Below are 15,851 nucleotides of genomic sequence, written 5' to 3'. Positions count from 1 at the left end.
ACCTTCCTACGATTGTGACCCTTTAATGCACTTCCTCATGTTGTGGTGACCCCCCCCACACCATAAATGTTTTGTTGTTGTTGCTGCTGGTTGTGGTGGTGTATGCCCTTAATCCAAGCACTCAGGAGACAGGCAGATGGCTCTCTGTGAGTTCGAGGCCAGCCTGGTCTTCAGAGCTAGTTTCAGTACAACCAAGGCTACTACACAGAGAAACCCTATCTTGAAAAAAATGTGTTGCCACTTCATAACTGTAATTATGCCACTGTTACTTATTATAATGTAAGTATCTGATATGCAGGATATCTGATATATGACACACACACCCTACCTACCCAAAGGGCTCGCTGCAGCCACTTTAGCAGAAGCAATGAATTCCAGGCGACTGAGATCCTGTCTCAAAAAAAGTAAGGAGGAATGAAACCTAATACTGACCTGGGACTCTACATGCAAGAATACACATAGGTGCATTTACACATTCACAGACACAAGCATGTACACACATGCACACACACACTCACTGAAAACTGGATGTGTTGCAACCAAGACATGAAGATGACTTTGGCAAGGCCACAGGTTCTGGAGGCCAGCTGGCCACTGAGGGTTTAATTCTGTCACTGCCAACCTGTGCTTCTGCAACAGAATCTGTTCTTAAAGCAATTACATTTGAGGACCTGAGGGCCACTACTTCAATGGTGCCAAAGCAGAGCAAGCTTTGCAGAAGTACAAATTCCTAGGGACAATTAAGTGGCATATTCGTTATGGTTTAATTGTTACCAATGACAGCTTAATACAACCTTGTCTTCGCCACACAGATTCGGCAACATGCCCTTTCCATTCACGCCGGACATCAATATTTAATGTGAAGTTCTGCTGGAAACATGCAAATTATTTCCAATTGCATCAGCACCAAACCAAAATTCCAGAGGATGTCAATCTGCACTCGCCCTCTCATCTCAGTGTCCAGGGCTCTGCACTGAGCCAGGCTCGCTTGGCTTACAAGTTACCTCATATCTGTGGGACAGGGCAGGGGTAGGGACTTTCTGTCCTCCCTGCAAAGCACCCAGAATGCTGTACATCCTGTCTGACTAGCAAGCCTACTTTTCCTTAAGCACTAGGGATTAAGTATGGCCACTCATGCATGCAACCTCAGCACTTGGGAGATGAGGCAAGAGGATCTGGAGTTCAAGGTCAACTTCAGCTTTAGAACAAGTCTGAGGTCAGCCTTGGCGGCCTGTGAATCTGTCTCAAAAAAACAAAACAAAACAAAAAAAACCAAACCAAATGAAAATCAAACAACAAAGAACAAAAGCCAACCAGGCCTGGGGAAATGAGCTCTTGAGTAAAGTACTTGTTATTGTCTGAGGACCTGAGGTCACATCTCTAGCACCCAGGTAAAGCCCAGCCTGACAGCCCAGCCAATGCTCCTATGTTAGTTGGTAAAAGACCCTGCATCAAAACAAGAATGTCCTCTGGCCTCCATGTGCACACCGTCATACGTATGCACCTGCACTCACAGAAATGCACACCGTAAACCATATATACACGCATGTGGAGATTTTTTCACAAGTGTATCAAACAGTCAGTCTATGCTAACAGGCATTTAGTACCACATGCATCTCAGATTCAGAAGGGAAGTGTGTGTTGTTATGAAGGGACTGCTTTTAATAGCACAGTGCTTTCAAGCCTCCATGTTAGAAGAGGTCACGTGGGAGGATGCTACAGGCAAACCACAAGCCTCATTCTCTTCACCTATAAAATGAAGACAAGCACCCAACCTAGTAATATACATAGAACAACATGGGCTGTGTGCTGGGAGTCTGGCACTCTCCACAGTAAGGCCTCAGTCTATCTTCTGAATTCCATCTCCCGACCCCGTCAGACTGCCCTGCTTCTGGCCTCTGGGCCTTTTCTGTGGCAGGAGTTCAGTCTCTAGGATGTCCTCGAGTGACTGTGGGTACCCGGACCACCCCTTCCTCCCAGGTTCTCAATGCCATTTGTTTTGTGAAGCTTTTTGGCTCGTCTCAGACAACTCATTCCCCTCTGCTCTAGAAGTCCTCGTGTACATACTGAAAGACATTTTTATGAACTGCCCTATGAACTAACAGTCAACAGACTGGCTCTCCCTCACTAGAGCAAGGGCGCTATGCGCATCCTTGTTTCTGGTACAATGTTTTGCATATAAAAATGAGCAAGAAAGGCCAGCAGGAGGATGGAGGCCGAGGATGGAGGCCGAGGATGGAGGCCGAGGATGGAGGCCATGGCTGGAGTTGAGACTCACTTGTGCCTCTTTCTTGAGGTTCCATCAGCAACTGTCACTCATCCCTGGTCGCCACACTCCCCACGGCAGAAGGGTAGAAGGGTCCTGTCTGTTCAGGTGTGGATGCAGGCTTCACGCCACTGCCCATCTGTGAGCTGTTCCCGCTCTAACTGACCAGAGGCCTCAGGTGTGGGGGACACAGTCACATGCGCTACACTCAAGGCTTTCCTCTCAAGAGCACGACTGCGGCCCTCCACAGGTGTGAGAGCCTAGTGAGCGAGAGTGATAGGAAGCAGTTTTCTCCTTCCAGAGCTGCTTCTCACCTTCTAGAAAGGGGAAATGCAGAGGCCCTCGTCCCACCTACTGCTGCGTCCGGCTGCATCCACAACTGCCACCTGTCACAGTACAAAGAAGCCGCCAGCTCCCAAGAGCAGCCCTGCAGTGGTGTCTGCTTTATGCTTCCCCAGGCTCCCAATGCCGACCGACCTGCACAGCAGCTCCAGCCAATACGCCCTCGGGTGGAAGGAAGCTCATGCTAGGACCTACTGTGCTTTATGTCACTATAAACATAAAACTAAATCCCTGGCAGAAGGCGTGGGTGGAGCTGCCTTCCTCACAGATGAGGCTGTTTACTACGTATGCTCTCCATCTGAGAGGTTTGCCGCCATTTGTCAATGTCGTTTCTCAATGGGGCCTGAACCAGGATTCCCTCCTGCCTCAGCTTGTAAAGTCCTGGGGTCATAGGCATGGACTACCATGCCTGGTTCATCTACCACTACATGCCTGGCCCATCTATCACTACTCTTACAAACTGGGACTAAAGCTGTAGTCCAGCTGGTAGAGTGATCCCAGGCATACACAAATCCTGGAGCTCAATCCCTAGTGCCTCATGAACTGGGTCTGGTGGCCCATGCCTATAGTCTCAGCACTAGGAAGGCAAGAGGTTCACAAGTTCAAGGTCACCCTCAGCTACCAAGCGAGTATGAGGCCAGCCTGGGAGTCTATGAAAAAGAAGAACCACCTCATGTTATCCTGCAGCTAACGCTCATCTGTGAAGCACCTCCAGGACACAGGTAAGGTGGACACACAGTGCTGGATCCCTGCAGACTGAAAGCAAGGCCTCATGGTTGGCGATCTGGAGGAGGAAAAGGAAAGGCAGGGCAGCAATGACCTATTGGCTAGTTAGTAACAATGGCTGGGAAGCAATTAAGAGAGGGTGAGGATCAAGAAAGGACTGAGCTAACCTTACTTTGTCGGTGGAGGGCAGAGAGTCAAGTACAGCTTACCAGAGACAGAGCATATGAACTAAGAGCTCTGGCATTGACATTTCTAAAAAGTGCACTGAGGGGCTGGAGAGATGGCTCAGCGGTTAAGAGCACCCGACTGCTCTTCCAGAGGTCATGAATTCAATTCCCAGAAACCACATGGTGGCTCACAACCATCTGTAAAGAGATCTGGTGTATCTGAAGACAGCTACAGTGTACTTATATATATAATAAATAAAATAAATCTTTAAAAAAAATAAAATAAAAAGTACACTGAAGAAATTGAACATTAAAAGAAGGGAATGAGAGTGGTGGGGTGATAGAAAGCAGAATACACTGTGTACATGTGGGAAATTAACTAATAAACATTTCCTCCTGTAGAGCCTCGAGTCTACCCATAACAGCGCTGTTGGACGTGTGGGAACATCTTTCTTGGCAAGTCAGTACTGCAGCGTGCACAGTCCAGTGGTAGGTAGGTAGGACCACTGAGGTCTTTTCTCCTACAACAGCCTACATAGAACCTTCTAGCACTATGGAAGCTAGCCACCAAAGAGGAAGTCTCCAGGTGAGTTTGAGATCAGTTTCTCTGTATCTATAGCCAGTGAGAGGTGTCTGCAGCAACAGTCTTATCATGAAGTTAAGATGGGGAGCAAAAGGCAGTGGTAAGAGCTTGTATTACTTTAGAGAACTTTGTGGAGCTTCCCCGAACAGTAACTCCTAGGGGTGTATCCCATGCCTTCCACTGTAAGGTTCATTAAGTGATTCAAAGTTGGGAGCAGTGTTATCCATCCATGCAAGATAATGCCATTGAAACTTTTTCACACATTATATTTTGAACTTAGTTTACTAACTAGTAGGTTTTGGTTAAGCCACCCACTCTCTCTCTTCTTTATATCAAAACCACATTGCAAGACCACAGTGGATATGGATGTGACAGTCCCTCTGTAGTAGGTCTATATCCTAAGAGCCGAAGTTCTGGGTCATTTGGCAGTTCTAGTTCTTTGGGAACCCTCCAGACTGACTTCCCAAGTAACTGCACTTGTCTGCATACCTGCTAACACTGGGTAAGCATATTGCTATGTTCACACTTCTAGCAACTGTGGTCAAAGCCCATGGCTGGAGAGATCACAGGCCCTACGGTAGAGCCTGCTACTGTTATTTTCCTAACCTATCATGCTGTCCAATTGCCTTATAGACACTCATGCTTACACCCAGACACCAGGGTTGCTCTCTACCTTGGTCAGAGAAGCTTCCTTCTTGTATGCAGTGAGCAGCAGTCAAGGCAGAGATGCAGAACTGGCCAGAGTGCTGTGAAGAAGAGTTAGTGCTGGGCGCTAAATGGAACATCTACATCGATACCTCACCCCCACTGCCACAGTCCCTACCAAGGCCTGGGAGCACCAAAGAAAAGGAGGTACAAAGAACAAAAGAAAGCTGCCTTTTCCTCCCCCAGCAGCTAGCAGTTGTCAGTAGCTCCCCAGCTAGGGGTGGGCTTCATGCCTTCCTTCCTCCTCGAGGTTGAGTTTTCGTCTGGCTGGGTACAGTAGGTAGGTGCTGTGAATGCTGCCACAGACACTCTGAATTCATATGTACAACTGCCCTGTTGTGTCTAGGAAACACCCCCTTGTATCCTCTGTCCCCTCTGACTTACACTATTTCTTACACCCCTCTCTTCCACAAGGATCTCTGAACCTTCAGGGGGAGGAATGTAATATAGAAGGTCAGTGGGACTCCATGGATGGCCGCAATCCAAGAGTATATGGGCAGCTCCAATTGGACTTGATAGGTTTAATAAAACAACACGAAATGAGAGGGCATAGAGTTAGCTGGGTGAGAGGGGTGGATTTGAGAGGGAGGTGTTGCCTGAGGGCTATGACTGTAATCAAAATACATTGTGCTGAATTCTCCAGTAACTAACAAGATTCATAAAGAAGGAAAAAACATGGTTGTAAGTTTAAAACATACAAAGTTTAAAAACAGAATGTACTGGGAGGATTGCTGAGAAATGCTGCCTTCCAGATAGGACATGCAGGCTTCCCATGCTACACTGGGTGTCCCCAAACCCATGCACACATGGGCAGTACCAACTAGACCCAGGGGCTGCTAAAAACTAAGACATGAAGACAGAAGGGGAGCATGTGCTGCTGACCTTCTGATTACGTGGGGAACAGAGAGGTGGAAGGGGGAGGAAATAAGGGGTCGGTGTGATTGTTTCACTGTACACTTGTATGAACATCTCCAAGAATAAAGGAAAATGTAAAAATAGAAATAAAACTACAAGCAGAGCAGAGAGCTCTGAGAAGAGGAGAGACACTGTCACTATCGATGACAACAAGCTGGCTCTTCTCACAGCCCTGGGCCTCTCTGGCTTTCTCGCTCTGTTGCACTGAGCTGCACATTCCCTGATCTGAAGCCCAATTCAGTCATCTTGAAATAAACACTGGCTTTCCCACAGACCCGAGGTTTTGCCTGTGAGAAATCAATCCAAAGAGTTGGGTGTAGAGGCATATGCTTATAATTCCAGCACATTGCAGGCTGAGGCAGGAGGATCATGAGTTTGAAGCCAGCCAGGGCAGGACTACATAGCAAGATCATTGACAAAGAGAAGGAGATGGTCAAGGGAGGAAGAGGTGAGACAAATGGGGGAGAAGGAGAGAAAGAGACGCCCGGAGAGAGAAATGGGCCCTCGAAACTCCCAAAGCACTGGGCTGTCAATGTTACATGTTACACTGTGGTTGTAGAGACAGCTAAGGTTCCAACTCTGCAGCTTCCTTATGCCAGCAGTCCAGAGCTCTCAGCTCTCAGGGTATGATGTCCTCTATTCTCAACTTTGATGGAACCTGCCTCTTCTTTGTACATGGATAAGCACAAAAAGGCTGACTTGTCCAAGGTCGTCTGTTTCCCAAAGTGGCAGAACCAGAGGTAGACCCAGTATCCTGGAGACTTGAAAGCCACCATCAGTCAGGGCCTCAGCACACTGTGCTGGTGGCTAATCACATGGGTAATCTTTACTCAGACCATTCACTCCATCAGAAGGCTGAATATTCCTTCCCTCTCCTCTTCCCACATCCTCCTTATAAGCACACACATTCTTTTGAGTCACCGGCAAACATGGACAAGAAGTCGTCTGGAGTAAGGGCTCAAAGAAAAGGCAGGCAGGCATTTCTGAGCTGCCTCTGGGTGGGAAGCACTGACATGTTAAGTCTTTTGTGGATGCACTGTGCTCCAGGGTGAATGTCTGCAGTAAATGCCAGCATGACTCTATCTATATTTTGGGACCTTTGTGCAAAACAGATGGAACTAAGCCTTTTCTAGCATCCTAAGATGGTCTACAGGGGGTTTCAAGACCCTGAACTCAGCCCTGGCAGAGGCCCAGCCTGAAAGTAGAGATGCGGTCAAGGCGGGATGAAGGCAAGGCAGAGAATGAACTGGGAGGAGGGTGATGCTTCAGACGCAGCTGAGATGGGAGGACGTTCTCAGAGACAAACAAAGCAGCCAGCTCCTACGAGCTTCATATTTAGTTCTCTCCTTCTCAGTAATTGGCTGCATTATTTATTTGGCCAGTAACTGCTCTGTGTGGCTTTCAGGGCGACAGTGATGGGCTTTTAAGGTTTGGTGCAACTGCATTTAGACTCAAGCAAAAACCATCAGATGAATTTTTAAACATGAAGCAGACACCACATCGCAGTAGCTTGAAGTCAGGATGAAGGCAGCAGCCTGGAGTTCAAACACCATGGCGCTGAGCTTACGCCCCCTCCCTTCCCTGTCTCACCTCCCCAACACCCTCCATATACTGAGAAGAAGCCTCTCCTGTGAGCTACTCAGAGAGTGGAGTATCCCCCCAATAGCAAGGGTATTTGCTCTCCAACAATCAGATTCCATTTCCATGTGTCTGGTGTTCAAACACATGAACAAACAGAGACATTAGAACTATCCCTGAATCTGCTGTGGCCAAGCAGCCCCACCTTCTCAGAAAAGGTCAGGACAGAAAAACATCTGCACTGCTCCATCTTGTCTCTGTCTGCCTCTGTGTGGCCTGACTCCCACGTTTCCTACTAGAGAAGTGCTTAAAAATATTCCCTGGTTGCTGTGTTTCTTCCTCCTTCAAGGCATCACTTAGTACATGCATACAGGGATGGATGTGGTTGGGTCAGACTTCATACGTAGCAAGGGGGCATCAAGGATAGAGAGACAGGCTTACCTTGGGAGAGGCACTGGTTGGCCAAGGCAACCTGACCGGAATGCAGGTAGAGGTTGAGGCGGGTGAAGATCCCCACCAGGGAGGGGATGGTGATGAAGCAGTAGGCAACACAGGCCTAGAGAGACGGGAGAGGGGGGGTGGTTAACCAAGATGCCCACGTTCACCAGCACTCTGTTCTCACCAACACACACACACACACACACACACACACACACACACACACACACGCTCTCCCCATCAATCCCAGTTTTGATGAGCTCTAGGAAGTTGGGGAAGGAAAAAGGAGGGAAAGAGAGAATTTGAAAACTAGCTCTTCATCTCTCATTCTACTTATGCATAGATAACACCTCTATGTGTGCAAAAGAGAAACTGCTTGCTAAGAAATATGGGGGTACCTAAATGGACCGCCTTGTCTGGCCTCAGTGGGAGAGGATGCAGAGACTTGATGTGTGTGTGTGTGGGGGGGGGGGGGGGGGGTTGATACCTAGAGGGTGGCTCCTCCTCCTCAAGGGAGAAGGAAAATATGGAATTAGAGAAGGATCTGTGTAAGAGGATACTAGTAAGAAGGGGGTGCTGGTATTGGGATATAAAGTGAATAAATAAAATTAATTAAAAAGAGAATGTGTGAGTTGGAAATGGTGGTTTTGTGTGTAACAACATCCTTCAATATATAAAATATACATGTAAAGCTTGTTGGGGTAATGAGAAGCTAGCTGGAGAGGATAAAATGCCTGATCGTGGCTGACCCTGACACAGGCAAGAGGTAAAGGGGCAGGGGCAGGTGGACACCTCCCTTCTATAATCACTTGGGCATGGTTTCATTTTAAAAGGTGTGGACACTACCACTCTACCACGATTAGGAGTGTCAACTCAAGCTGACATCCAGATACAGCTGACACGGATATAACCCTGACTAAGGGCAAAAATTCTATTATGTCTTCCAGTTAGAGGTGTAAGGATATTATATGAAAACGATATTGCTAAAGAAATTTTTATACTAATATATTGGAAAAAATTCAAGAGAACATAGCTGGCGCACAGAGATACAAATGCATCTCAGCCATCTCAGACACCAGAGGGAGAGCACCCTTGTCGGAGGTGTTTCTGGCTTAAAAGAATTTTGGATTTTGGAATATTTGTGTGTGTGATACATAGTGAGGCACCCTGTAGAGGGGACCCCAAGTCTAAACACAGAATTCAATTATGTTCCCTATGTGCTCTATACATGCACAGCTGGAAGGTAACCCGTGCACAGCAGTGACTTTATACAGGGAATGCAGTCATCATATGGAGTTGTCCACTCAAGGCATCACAGCAAGTTTCAGATTTTAGAATGGTTTGGAGCTAGAGATTGGAGAGCTACGATTTGTGTTAAAATTAGGCTTCTTGGACATCTTTTAAAAACAGTACAGAAGCCAATCAGCCCATCAATTCCTTGAGAAAAACAAATCTAGAAAATCAACACAAAGCCATCCTTCTCCTGGTACATTTTGCTTCCCCTTCCCTGCCCCCCACCCCAGGGGAATTAAGAATATGCAAACTCAGCAGCCTGCTGAAGCTCTCAGCCTGGAGCCCTTATCTTTAGAACACACCCGGACAAACGCAGCTGTCTTTCTGGAGTGGTTTCCCTTCATGACTTTCCTTGTTTCCATTGCCAACCGGTTCACACTCTAGATTGTGAGGAGACAATAAAACAGAAATGGTAGTGAGTGTTCAAAGCCTGACTTAACCTCTTCCAGAGGTTAGGATGAGGGCTGCGCAGATGTCAGTGCAAACAAGCAGACATAAACCAAGGTGAGGCAGGTGGCCTCAGATGCTGGACTTGGGCAGGTTAGGCCATCTGGCTTGAGCAAGCACCTCCAAGACCGCAGGAAAAAAGGCACCCGCTGTGTTGGTCACATGTACCAAAGAGCATAGCAAATTAACTCTGCTTTAATCAATGGCCAGGGTCCATTTACCCCATTTCCAGAAATTCCACATTCCAAGGAAACTTCCAAATCTAGTAGACCCAGCAACGTAACCACCGCCTTGTTATTCAGCCGATACACGGGTCACTTGATCCTTAGAACCCCATGCATTGGTTGCTACGAGCAAAACCCCCATTTATAGATTAAGTCCCTAGATTCAGGTCTTAAAATGATGTGTGCAAAATAACACGCTAAGAAATAAGCACACACAGAATGTTATTCTTCTTCGATTGGTATTAATTGATTAAAAAGAAGGATGGCCGTTCTGGTTCCCGAACCGTGTACCATGGCATCCTCAGGGAGCTGCAATCAAGGGAAGATCTTCAGGGACAGCAGTCGTTGGATGCAGTGCAGAGTGCTAGTGTATGTAATGTGGCTTGTGACGCAAAACTGCACTGAATTTCATCCCTTGTAGCCACACTCTGCATAGCTGGACTTTGTGGCAGCTACGGTGATAAAGTTAGTACTATGCAAAGCAAATGCGTGTGTGAGCGTGTGTGTGTGTGTGTGTGTGTGTGTGTGTGTGTGTGTGTGTGTGTGTGTGTGTGATAGATGACAAATAGAAAATAAGTGCAGTGGAATGGCAGGTGATCAGACTCCACGGCTGGGACTGGGCAGTGCTGACAAGTGCACACACACTTCAGTAGGAAGTAGTTACAGTTGTGCAAGTGGCACACTTCTGTCTGTTCTGCTGGAGACAGGGATGGAACTCGGAGTCTCACAAATAAAAGCTGCCACTGTGCTCCACACCCAGTCTGTTTTCTTTCAATATGCATGCATATATATTATTATTATTTTACTTTTTCTGACATTTTTTTCAAGCTGTTAGCCGTTTCATAATAACCAGAATGGTCACTATTTCTTTAGACCCGGGGTCACTAAGACTAGAGAATGCTAACCCAAGAGATCAGTGAGACAAGGGCCTCCAGGTTGCCTGACCGTCAGTGGACTCAGTGCAGACCACTTTATTCTTTCACTATCATGCAGAAATGAGAGCATACACATTTCTGAGAAGCTGGGGGTGGGGTTGGGGGGTGAGGCTAGACAAGAAAAAAGAAAATCAATGAAACATAAAAAGAAAGAAAAAAATGACATGAGTGCTCAAAAACTTAAGCAAAGCTGTGGACCTGATCAGCCTCCGAGAAACCACTTTTCCAGCACAGGAGAGTAGCGGGAGGGTGTTTGAAGAATCAGACTACAAGCTAGTTAATCCCAGCACTCGGGGTGTGGGCGCAATGCTGTAGAGGCAGGAGGATCAGGAGCATAAAGTGAGCCTCAGCTACATAGAGAATTTGAGGCCAGCCTGGGCTATAAGACCTAGCCTCAACTACAGGAAGACTCCCATTGAGCTAATACATGGTGTACTAATAACCAATCAACACTCATTGAAGGAACACCTGACAAGAATGCTCACATGGATCAACTGCACAAGAACAGGTTCCAGGTTACAAAACATCGACCTGGACTCAACGTAAAAGCTGAGCTGCTGTTCAAAATCACGGCCAAAGGACACCTAGAATCAAAGAGAGAGACACAGAAAAGGCACAGTCAGTGTTGTTATTAGTGGGAAGACAAATGTGTGCATGCACACGCACGCGCGCGCACACACACACACACACACACACACACTCTCTCTCTCTCTCACTCTCTTTCTCCATGATTACAAAGGTCGAATGTCCCTTCAGCCCAAGTAGAACTGAAATACCACTTGAGCAGCCCAGCACTGTGGCGAGAACAAGATGTCCAAGAACACAAACTAGAGCTGGGCAAAAATAGAATTTTCCAGACCAGGAAGGAAAGGAAATCATGGAATTTTTCACAGAACATAAATTGGGTCCCTGGGAGCCACTTGTCACAGGAGCTTCCCTGAGACAGGCCACACCCGACTGTTTCCTGGTGGGGACCTGACCGCAGCAGCTCAGTGGCAGCCAGGGCCACACAGGAAGTTTCTCCACATAGTCCCTTGGCTTTATGGGCAGTAGGAGGGTCCATGGCTCTCAGATCAGTTTGCTGTCCCTATAGTAGATGTGAGACTCACACCTTACTCCCTGTGACTCAGTAACCTTCCGACAAAGGCTAAGCAGAGAAGCTGCCCCAGGTCAGCATGCTGTGTAAGACAGAGAGGAAGGACAGGCACTCGGTAAAATCCCCAGGTCCATTTTCTACCTGGGAATAAAAAGGCTGAGTGTGAATTCTTATCAAAATTGATGGCACCCAAGGAACCAGTAGGTGGCTTCACTCTGCTACTGAGCAGGTCCCCGTTTCTCAACATTTTTACCCCAGTCAGTTTGGATTCTGCTATTTTATTAAAATAGAGGATTCCAAGCCAGGTGAGGTACACATATAATCCTAATACTGAGGCAGGAGGACTTCTTCAGTTCAGAAGTTCAAAGCCAGCTTCAGAAGCACAGTAAGACCTTAGTAACACCCAGAATTAAGATGAGTTAGGACAGCAAATGACAGGATGTTTCCATAAAAGACTGAGGCAACCCTTCCCATTGTGCGATCTCCTTCAGGCTCTTCCCATCAGGGTGTGAGGTCTCTTCACCTCCTCTCCCTCACAGATAACTCTAGGCCTCACTCTGACCAACAGAACTCAGCAGAATACAGCGAAGGGTCACTATATATCTAAGACTTGACTTTATGGAGCCTTGAGTTTCTATATTGTACCCCCATGAAAGACAGTACTATGTGAGATATAAAACAAGACATGAGTGGACTTGGAAAAAAAATGGAGCCACCCAGCAACAGCCTTGGAAGGCAAGCAGCTGCTCCTGGATTCCATCGAGCAATATGAGCTGACACCTTTGGAGAAGCCTGGGTGCCCAGTCAACCCACCAACGTCCAAGCTAAGAGGATAAGTCAGATGACGGCTGCTGAGGGAGGGAGTCAACTTTCATGGTAATATGCCCACATTCCAGTAAATAATTCCACACCCAAGCTCATGCAAGGAATGCTAATGAAATCCAGTGGGTCACACACACACACAAAAAATCAAAATAAAAAAGACATGAAAGTAAGAGACAGACTTGTTGGGAAAGGGTGGAGGGAAATGAAAGAGGGTGATGGGGAGATGTGAACAAAATACAATATTTACATGTACACAATCATCAAGTAAGGAAAAAAACGAAGAAAGCAGGTACTCTACGCTGCCACCCTTAGGAAAACCGCCAGGCAGTAGCACATGAATACATCGGACATGTATACACACATGGCATTCTGCCCGACACAGGTTTTGCCACCTGATGACCCACATAACAGCTGTTTCCTCTCCATTCTTGGTCTTTATGATTTGGGTCACCAGAGACCTCTCAGGCCTCCCAAGCTGTGATGGTTAATCACTGTCGACTTTACTGAGTTTAGAATCGCCAGAGAAACAGGACTCTGAGATATTTACCAAGGATTATAAATATTGGGTAAATAAAGATAAAAAGATCTACCCTAAATGTAGGTGGTTCCTGTATTCCTTGGGCTGTGGTCCCAGACTACATAAGAGGAGAAACTGTGCTAAGCACAGGCGCTCCTGCACATACACACCCTTTCCTGACTGTGGTCACAGACAGACTGTGGCTTCAAGTTCCTACTTGGTGACATCACCACCATCCCTGTCCTGATGGACTGTGCTCCCAAACTGAGCCAAAATGAACCTTCCTTGCTTAAGCTGCTTGTGTCAGCTATTTGATAACAGGAATGAGAAGTTTAATAGTACACAAATTAATCCAAAGAGTTCCAGTCACAGAACATACGAGAGCCCGTCTTGTTAGGCCATAGGGTTGGAAGTAAGCCTGTACGGGACAGAAAGCAGCAGAGAGGAGGGTGGGACCAAAGGTGGCACAGACAGGAGGTCCTGTGGCAGAGGAGACCCCAAGTCCAGCCACGCCCCAGGAGCCTGCAACTACACTGTTGAAGGAGTCAGAAAAATCCCTGTTCCACCTTTCCCTGTCAACTTTTCCCACAGTCATCTTACCCTGGCTCTCTCTGCCCCCAGGGAGCCTTGGCAAACATGAAATTTCTAATTCTATCTTATCTTGGTAAAAATGAACAGCACTGGGAAATACACCGGGAGCCACTCTCCGCAGAGGGGATAAACATTACATCATGTTCCCAAGTGGACCGAAGCTTCTTTCCCACAAACTTACCATTTTTATAAAGCCATTGATCAAATGGGCCAGCATCCTTTTCTCATCCTCAAGAGTGAGAGCGCTAGGATCAATAATGGTACATAATTAACACGGAGGCAGCAAATGTAGCCATCTGAAGAGGAAAGCAACAGAGGCAGCCCTTTAACTAGCTGAGGCGCCTCTGCAACTTCCAGACGCCAAACTCCCAATAGGCAGCCGGTCTGTCTTCAGACAGAAGTGTTAACCAAAGAAACACAGTTCAAATGTAAGTCTCCTCTCTCCGCCGCCATTCCCAAAGTGCATTTACCAATAGCACAAGAGAAAGCAACTTAACATCAGAGTTTGTACTTCAGAGAAAACGTGGCATCTTCTCATTTTCAAAAAATTCTACCACACACCAAAGGACTAACAAGCACTCCACCTCCACCCAGCAACCCACCTTACTTCTGGATGTGTTTGAAAACGGATCTCACTTACAACTGACGGAAATCTTAACACAATTTCCAATTGTTGAGTCGGATTCTGATTATATACGAACAGTTCCCCAGATTTATTTTTACAGTTTTTAAAGATTTGGTGTTGCTGCTTGAGCTCGGTAGCAGGGTGAAGGCCTAGCACTGTGCAAGGAATAAAGTTCTGTCTGGCTCGTCATAAGGGAAAATGTTTCGGCAAATATTGCACTGTCTTTTGACACACAAGGTGCCCCTGGTTCTTTTTGTTTTTAGCATTTGAGACAGGGTCTCAGTATATGACCCAGGCTGGCCCCCTGCCTGAACCTCCAGAGAATCGGGCATGGAGGTGTACAGCACTGTGCTTGGTGCCCTGTAGTTCTTTAAGACAGCATCTTCCAGCCTTCCTCATTGCTAGGTATAAGTGAATGCAGGTCAAGTGTGACTCTTCCACGTGCTGTCCCTCAGAGAAAGTTGCTATTCTTTAAGGTGTAGACTGTGGACTGCTGAGGTAGGCTGCCTTCCGGCAGGAAGATAGGTAGCCAGGCTCAGCAGGGATGGTTCAGAAGGAACCTGATCCTCCAGTGAAGTACCTAAGAACTATCGGTCAGCACCGCAGGTCTCGAGCCACGCACTACCTCGCAAGTGTAAGTATCTATGTGACTTTATTTCTATTTTTGCTCAGTTAAAGTCTACTGGGCTCATTTATTATGAAAATTATTATTACAGTTGTTGTTAAGAAAGAGTCCCACTATGTAGTCTGACCTTGAACTTGTGACCCTCCTGCCTTAGTCTTCCAAGTGCTGGAATTACTAGTGTGTGCCACTGTACCCAGCAAAAGTGTGATACTGATAGCATTTGGATTTTTATAACTACTCACGAGTTTGAAGACATAGTTATAAAGATTCTAAAATTAAAAGGAGGGGCGCATCCTGTGATGACGAAGTTCTAAAGCAACTTTCTCAATCCTTAAAACTCTCCCCAGTGACTCGAGCTGCTGTGCAGAGATTCTCTGGAGACTAAAATAGCTCCAAATAACTGACAGGATAGAATACGATGACAAACACAAAGTCCCAAAAGGCAAAGGGGACAGCTCGGCCTCGGATGGAAAGGCTCAACCTGATGCTAGACCTGAGCTTTCGACAAAAAAAATACAAGAAAGGAAAGCACAAGAAAGGAAAGCGAGGGAAGCGAGGGAAGCGAGGGAAGCCAGCTCAGTGGTTAAGAGCAGAGGAGCGAAGTTCAATTTTCAGAACCCAGTGCAACGTACACTGACTACAACTCTGGCTCCAGGAGATCCAACACACTCACACAGACATACGCGCGGGAAAATACCCATCCACACAAAACAAATAGATTGTTTTTAAGAAAAGAGATGCAAGCTATGTCGCTTGAATGCTAAGTAGTGAGCTAAGTGTGAGGTAAATTAAGAGCCTATGCTATTAGCTGGGTAACCAACCACTGCTCTCGGAAATCACTAGGAGACATAGAGTTGGAGTTCACTTACACCAGAGTAGCCTCTTCCCAACAGAAACCTCTCTGTAAAAATAATGCACTATCTCATTTTCCCTCTAAGGTTGGCCTATACTCC

General features: G+C 46.7%; 1 protein-coding gene across 2 annotated transcripts in view; it reads right to left on the bottom strand.

Annotated features, from left to right (window-relative positions):
* Positions 1-15,851, bottom strand: part of Vps35l (VPS35 endosomal protein sorting factor like) — a 104,119-nt gene that overhangs the window by 28,017 nt on the left and 60,251 nt on the right. For both annotated transcript variants that reach the window (NM_001399656.1, NM_001017463.2), the window contains 4 exon segments: positions 7,724-7,838; positions 9,316-9,393; positions 11,105-11,203; positions 13,830-13,893. In NM_001399656.1, the coding sequence (NP_001386585.1) occupies positions 7,724-7,838; positions 9,316-9,393; positions 11,105-11,203; positions 13,830-13,893 (356 nt within the window).

This window comes from Rattus norvegicus, chromosome 1 (genome assembly GCF_021556685.1).
Source record: "Rattus norvegicus strain SHRSP/BbbUtx chromosome 1, alternate assembly SHRSP_T2T, whole genome shotgun sequence".
Classification (NCBI taxonomy): domain Eukaryota; kingdom Metazoa; phylum Chordata; class Mammalia; order Rodentia; family Muridae; genus Rattus; species Rattus norvegicus.
The sequence above is the reverse complement of the archived record's forward strand: the minus strand, read 5'-3'. Positions and strand labels throughout refer to the sequence as shown.